The sequence below is a fragment of the Pinus tabuliformis genome, chromosome 3_2 (genome assembly GCF_031772625.1).
Source record: "Pinus tabuliformis cultivar Carrire ecotype Pingquan chromosome 3_2, CPIR1, whole genome shotgun sequence".
NCBI classification, from domain to species: domain Eukaryota; kingdom Viridiplantae; phylum Streptophyta; class Pinopsida; order Pinales; family Pinaceae; genus Pinus; species Pinus tabuliformis.
Window position 1 is genome coordinate 931,449,206 of NC_142302.1, and position 7,173 is coordinate 931,456,378.

The 7,173-nt window shown below is 40.5% G+C and overlaps 1 protein-coding gene across 1 annotated transcript; it reads left to right on the forward strand.

The window, feature by feature from the left end:
- Nucleotides 1-3,206: 3,206 nt before the first annotated feature.
- Nucleotides 3,207-6,422, forward strand: LOC149183698 (uncharacterized). The gene is made up of 3 exons (XM_089415036.1): nucleotides 3,207-3,660; nucleotides 3,784-4,450; nucleotides 5,348-6,422. The coding sequence occupies exons 1-3, from the start codon at nucleotides 3,207-3,209 to the stop codon at nucleotides 6,420-6,422; spliced, it is 2,196 nt and encodes a 731-aa protein (XP_089271162.1).
- Nucleotides 6,423-7,173: the final 751 nt, after the last annotated feature.

Genomic DNA, 7,173 nt, shown 5'->3' on the forward strand with positions numbered 1-7,173 from the left:
GGAAAGGTGTCATCACCGAAAAATGATAAAATTATTTGTACAAAATAAAATAACCTTAGTCTTGAAACCAACCAAGGTAGTACTAACCAGCTTGAATGGGCTAGTCATGTGCAGATGACACCAATTGAATTATTATAGGAAGCTAAGCATAGAAAATTCCACGCTGAAGAGAAGCCCTAAAAAATTACTGAGCATAAAGATTACACTTATAAACAAAACTTAAGAGTTCCATGGGATATAGAGCAAATACAAATTAATTTAAGAGAATGTTGTGTGAAGGAGGACTCATTGCGGTAACCTGTGCATACTTAAATGAAAAACCTGAATATAACCTGTGTGACAGAGCACTTTCTTTTAAACGATGAATAACCTGTGTAATGGGTGTTGTTAACATAGGAACCCATGTAAATAGGAGGCCCTGTGTGCACCCAGAACCAGACACATAAGTTTATTAAATAGATAGTGCTGCCAACAAATAGAAGCACAAACAAATGTGTGAAACAATTCAGCATGCACGAGACCAAAGAAAGAAAAGAAGAAAAACAGTACAACGAAATCCTATGTACCACAATAGGTCTTACCTCTATAATCACAAAGGAAGCGATAACGCAGAAAGAGGCCACCCAAACGGGTTATAGAGCCTCAGGTAAATAACCCTTAAATAGTAAACAAAACCCTAAGTAAAAACTCAAGCAGACAACAACACTACGATCGTGCCTAGATTCTGGGCGGCTCCAGAATCATGGCTATTGTGGAAAAGACCTATAGGGTTAATCATTTCTGCTAAGCGATAATTGAACTACACATTCAAATCCAAAACTCAAGTCCAGAAATAGCCACGGTGGTAATTGCTATGCATAACTTAATTAAACAATCAACACAAAACAGAACATCCTTTACATGAAGTATAGTATAATACAACCGGAAATAAACATATCTCTATTAGAAATAAATAGCCTCTGTTCTTAAACAAACAATTTCCCATAAAGCTGGTTCATACAAAAGGAGATTAATTGACCAAGAATATAAAGTAGTAGACAAAATAGAAATATATCAAGGTAGAGCGAATGAGCCGACATATTACAATAAAAATTAAAGCCGCAGAGTTGCTGGCATAATAACATTAAGAGACTCCTGCTTTACAAAAGAACAGAGCATAAAACTAATGCTTTAATATAGGGCCGAGGCCTTTGCTCGCCCAGGACTCTCTGAACTAACAATAATTACAGCCACGCCATAGAGAAAAGAAAACCCTTTGCTTAGCGACAAGAAAGCCGACAAGAAGCCTAATAAGGGAATTTCCATACAGTCCCAGGTCGGAGATAAGAAAATTCAATTCTTGGAATAACAAAAACAAAATCGTGGCTTAAACTTGTGAACCCTTCTCCTTACAGAACAAGATAGTCGGAGAAGCTAAGAACTTACCCAGAAATTTGTTGAACGCCAAGCCAAGTAAGATGCCACCTCACTTTCATAACAGAGTGTGTCGCAGAATCATCGCCACCCAATCTGCAAAGGGTTTCAAGTACTTGTATTAGGAAATCCAGACGGGAACATTTATAAAGATATCAAAACATGATAGCCACATAGTAAAACAATCTCTCACCTAGCAACGGGTAGGAATACATATTAACCCTGGACAAGAACCCCTCGACCGCCACTACAACATGCTGAATGCACCATGCGAACAATCCCTAGAACAAGCTACCCACAGGTGGAGCAGAGAAGCCAGGCAGAGCGCCAAGGCAAAATGGTAGCAAATGACCCTCAAACCCTACATGAGAGCTTGAAAAGCCACACAAAGTGACTCGAGCCGTGCGATCAACAAACCTATGTCTACATCGTCGATGAGATGGATAATTCTGAGGAAACCTGACTCAGCTGTGTTGTCCATTAAATCGACATGGCAGAGGAATTAAATATCAAAGGACCAGTGGTGATAAGCTCGATGCATGAGCTGAGTTGTCCCATTGCAATGAGAGTGAACATATTAGGACAATAATGGACTGCCAGAGTTCATAAATGTCAACCTTAACAGTACAACCATAAAACTAGACTCATTTTGTATAAACAATGTTCATGTAATTTGGAAATCCGATTAAGGTTAAAGATATGTAATTCATCATGGTTGGTTAATGGTACAATTAACTGTAAAAAAAAATTACATGGTTTTACTTTTACTTTTAATGTGAAAATGGAGATATGACATGTGGTATCAGAGCCAAGGTTACAAAACTGTGACCTCTGGCAAATAAACTGTAAATTAGCTATTGATATTTTTTTTCGGAAATTCTAACTGTTGATTGATTTAATAATTTGCTAAGTACAGAGGAACCAGATAACTGCAGTCTATAAGAGGAACAAACAGGGTGCCACACAGGAATATGGTTGGCCTAGGGCCCGCAACATTTCCGGAAACTAACCCAGAAATATGGGTGTAGTTGGGAGAGGAAGCTCGCAATACAAATCTTGCAATACTGGAAACAGTTCAGGAATTAAAGAGTGAGATGGCCCGCCTACGGGAGGATAATGCAAGATTAACTTTGGAACAGGAAAAAATTATGAAAAGCCTATCTGATAAGCAGAATCAGCGTCAGACCATTCCCAGCCCTGAACAGGAACGAATGTATGAAGAACAAGATTATCATATAGAGCATGAAGGAACAGGTGGTGGGGAAGAGAATCGAGAGGAGAAGTCAGATAATGCCTCTGGGCACCCAACATAAAAAAGACAGTGGATAGAATTGCAAGGAGAGTTTCAGAAGATAAAACCGCCACACTTCGATGGAGAGTTGGAAGAAGCAGCAGAAGCCTGGCTTATTAACATGAACAAATACTTTCAATTATATGAGTATGATCATAATCTAAAGGCCCAGTTGGCTATCTTCCAACTGCAAGGGAAGGCCACTTTGTGGTGGGAGGAGGTCAAGATTATACGCGGGGTGAGTGAGCAAAGTATAACTTGGGAAAAGTTCCAAAAATATTTCAAGGAGAGATATCTGACGGAATGATTTTACGATGAGAAAGCGAAGGAATTTCACGACCTGTGGCTTGGACAGCAAACCATGGATGAGTTTATCACCTGATTTACTTCTTTGCTACGATATGTACCCTACATACACGAGGAAAAGGCTAAGGTACAGCGGTTCGTCAGCAGTTTACCTTTGGCGATGAGGGAAAGAATTGAGTTTGATAACCCAAAAACAATGGACGAGGTTATACGAAAGGCTAGGATATGCTACCAGCAAAGCAAGCAGAAGGGTGAAATTTTGGGCAGGAAGTGGACAGACAAGAAGAGTAGTAAGATTGCACCAGGCAATAAAGGAAATCAGGGCAGCGCTGGCAAGGGGTTTCCCAAAGGGAAAAACAACAGAAATCTGCCTAAAAACCAGTTCAGAATTAAGCCACCATCTGAATCAAGAATCAGCGAGCAAGCTGGTAGACTCGATCACGAGGGAACAACAAGGCCCCCAGTTCAATGTTGGGGGTGTGGGGGACCTCATTACGTCAAAAATTGTCCTCATCGAAAAGGCACTGATCAGGTGTCGCAAATCCATGAAGCATCAACTGTAGGCGATGTAGCCCGGAGCATTCCGAAAATTAATGCTGCTCTCGAAGATCATCAGGCAGATTACCAACCGACTATGGTAGAATTTGAAGGTAAGATTTTTAATCGTACCATGTCTGTTTTAATTGATCCTAGAGCTACATTAAGTTATGTTAGTCCTAAGGTTGTGGAACAATGTAGTTTACAGTCTGTCAAGTTTAAAAACCCCTGGCTAGTACAACTGGCAACAGGGGCAAAGAGACGAGTGTTGGCCAAGGTTAATAACTGCCCTCTGGAAATAGCAGGACAACCTTTAACAGCAGATCTAAACATACTACCCCTTGGATCATATGATGTGTTGATAGGCATGGATTGGCTGGAAAAGCGTTGGTCCATTATAAACTGTAAGACAAAAACTATCTACTACAAGAATGAGCTGGGAGAAGGGCGGGAGATGCAAGGCATCTCGAGGCCCGTACAGATTCGGCCAATAACCGCTTCTCAACTGGCAAAGTGTATCAAGAAGGGTTGTCAGATTTATGCTATTCAGGTTGGTTATGCCAACTCAAAAGAAAAGACAGCCACCTTGGAAAATATTCCAGTTGTGCAAGAATTTGCAGATGTGTTCCCGGAAGAGATACCCGGACTGCCACCCAAAAGGGACATAGATTTTACTATTGAATTGATACCAGGGGCAGCTCCGGTGTCCCGAGCCCCATATCGTATGAGCACACCAGAACTTATAGAACTGAAAATGCAACTGCAGGAACTACTAGACAAAAATTACATCCGCCCCAGTGTGTTGCCTTGGGGAGCCCCCGTGTTGTTCATAAAAAAGAAGGATGGAACCCTTCGAATGTGCATGGACTACCGACAATTGAATAAGTTAACAATTAAGAACAAGTATCCATTGCCCCGGATTGACGAACTATTTGACCAAGTAAAAGGGGCAACTGTGTTTTCAAAAATTGATTTACGATCTGGATATCATCAGATTAGGATCAGAGAGGAGGATATAGCCAAGACTGCTTTTAGAACCCGCTATGGACATTATGAGTTTGTGGTACTACCCTTTGGGTTAACAAACGCTCCTGCAACTTTCATGTGTTTGATGAACAACATATTTCATCAGTATTTAGATAAGTTTGTATTAATATTTATTGACGATATACTAGTATATTCTCGGAATATTGAGGAGCATAAGGAACACCTTAGACTGGTGATGCAAACCCTCCGGAACCATCAATTATATGCCAAATACAACAAATGTGACTTCTTTAAGGAACATATTCAATACTTAGGACATATTATCACTAAGGATGGAATCGCGGTGGACCTCAAGAAGATAAAGACCATAATGGAATGGTCGATACCGAAGGACGTAGCGGATATAAGATCTTTTATGGGGTTAGCTGGTTATTACAGACGATTCGTTGAAGGATTCTCTAGGGTGGCCTATCCTATCACCTCCTTACAAAAGAAAGGGAAAACTTTTAAATGGACCACAGAATGCCAGAAAAGTTTTGAACAGCTCAAGCATCTGCTCACCACAACGCCTATATTAAGCATAACAGATCCAAGTAAGGACTATGTGGTGTGCACAGATGTGAGTAAGGAAGGGGTAGGAGGGGTCCTGATGCAAGAAGGCAAGGTAATTGCCTATGAATCCAGAAAATTAAAGGAACATGAGCATAAATATTCCGCTTACGATTTGGAGTTAGCAGCTGTTATTCATGCCTTAAAGATGTGGCACCACTACCTAATGGGTAAAAAGTTTATTTTAATGACGGACCATCACAGCTTGACTAATTATTTTAGTCAACCTACCCTAAATGCTAGACAGGCACGGTGGGTAGATTTTCTAAGTGGTTTTGATTTTGAGATTAAGCATTTGAAAGGGAAGGAAAACCGGGTAGCAGACGCTTTGAGCCGGAAGGTGCAATGTCTCTATGAAATTTCTAGCAGTGAGGGGCATACTACCTTCGATGAAATGATTAAAAAGGTAGCAGAACAAGATCCAAAATATCAGCAAATAGGACAGCAAGTTCAAAATGTAACTAGCAAAGAAAATCAGCAAGGTTACACTAAGGATGTTGCTGGCCTGCTAAAATATAAAAATAGATTGTACGTGCCCAATCAAAATGACATTAAATGCTTGATTTTAGATGAATTTCATAGAAGTCCTTATGCTGGACATCTGGGGTATCAGAAGCTGATTACTGCACTCCAAAAAGAGTATTATTGGCCGGGCATGAAAAAAGATGTAGCAGAATACTTGGCGCGTTGCCTAGAATGCCAGCAAATTAAGGCAGAACATCAGCACCCTGCTGGGTTGTTGCAACCACTACCAATTCTGAAGTGGAAATGGGAAACCATTTCTATGGACTTCATAACAGGTTTACCCAGGTCAAAAAGAAACAATGATTCCATCATGGTGGTGGTGGACAAATTAAGCAAATCAGCTCATTTTATACCAGTGCAATCCACTTACAAGGCAGTACAGATTGCCCATATTTTTATGCAAAATATTTTCAGACTGCATGGGTTACCAAAAACTATAATTTCTGATCGTGATGTGAAATTTACTTCAGTCTTCTGGAAAACTCTATTTGAGGGGTTAGGAACTCAGTTAAACTTTAGCACTACCTATCATCCTCAAACAAACGGACAAACCGAACGAGTAAATCAAGTGGTAGAAGATATGCTGAGGGCATATGTGATGCAACAACCTTCTAGGTGGGAGGACTATTTGCATTTGGTTGAGTTTGCGTATAACAACAGTTACCATAATTCCTTGCAGATGAGTCTATTCGAAGTTTTGTACAGACGAAAATGCCACACACCTTCCAGTTGGGGGGGACAGAGGAAAAATTAATGCTGGGACCTGAAATGTTAAAATAGATGGAGGAAATGGTCAAGAAGGTGCGATCCAATTTGAAGGCAGCCCAAGATAGGCAAAAAAAATTCGCCGATAGGAAGAGAAATTTTAAGGAGTATCAAGTAGGGGACCATGTGTACGTAAGGATTCAGGCAAAAAGGAGTACGTTACAGTGGAGTGGGTGCACCAAGCTGGCACCTCGGTTTTGTGGACCATTTCAAGTTTTGGCAAGAGTTGGGCCAGTGGCATACCAACTCGCTCTACCAAGCCATATCCGGGTCCACAATGTCTTTCATGTGTCAGTATTAAAAAATACGTTTATGACCCCAGGCACATAGTCAGTTGGCAGGATGTATAGTTAAAGAAGAATTTTAAGTAGGCCTTTTAATTAAGATGAAAAAGGCAAAACTGACTTTAACTCTATTGTTTTATGTCAAACCAGAAGGAGAATTCATGGTCGAGCCGCTGAGTATACTCGAGCGGAGAGAGGTAATGCTACGGAAACGAGCCATCACCCAGGTTAAAGTGCAATGGCAGCACTTTGGGCTGGATGAGGCCACCTGGGAGGATGAGAAGATCATGAAAGAGGCTTATCCAAAGCTGTTTGAGGTTGGAAAACATCGAGACAATGTTTGATTTCAGGGGGGAAGATGTAATGTCCTCGGAAAAGCTGTAAATATTTTATTTACCACTGTAAGAAAACAAACTGGACAATATTGTTATTTTCTATTTAGATTAATAATATTGT

Excerpts from the sequence above, each read along its gene's own strand:
- LOC149183698 (XM_089415036.1), top strand. The coding sequence starts at position 3,207 with ATGGACGAGGTTATACGAAAGGCTAGGATATGCTACCAGCAAAGCAAG. Across the intron at positions 3,661-3,783 it reads GACTATGGTAGAATTTGAAG|TACAACTGGCAACAGGGGCA; the intron begins GTAAGATTTTTA and ends ACCCCTGGCTAG. Across the intron at positions 4,451-5,347 it reads AAGTTAACAATTAAGAACAA|CTTGACTAATTATTTTAGTC; the intron begins GTATCCATTGCC and ends GGACCATCACAG.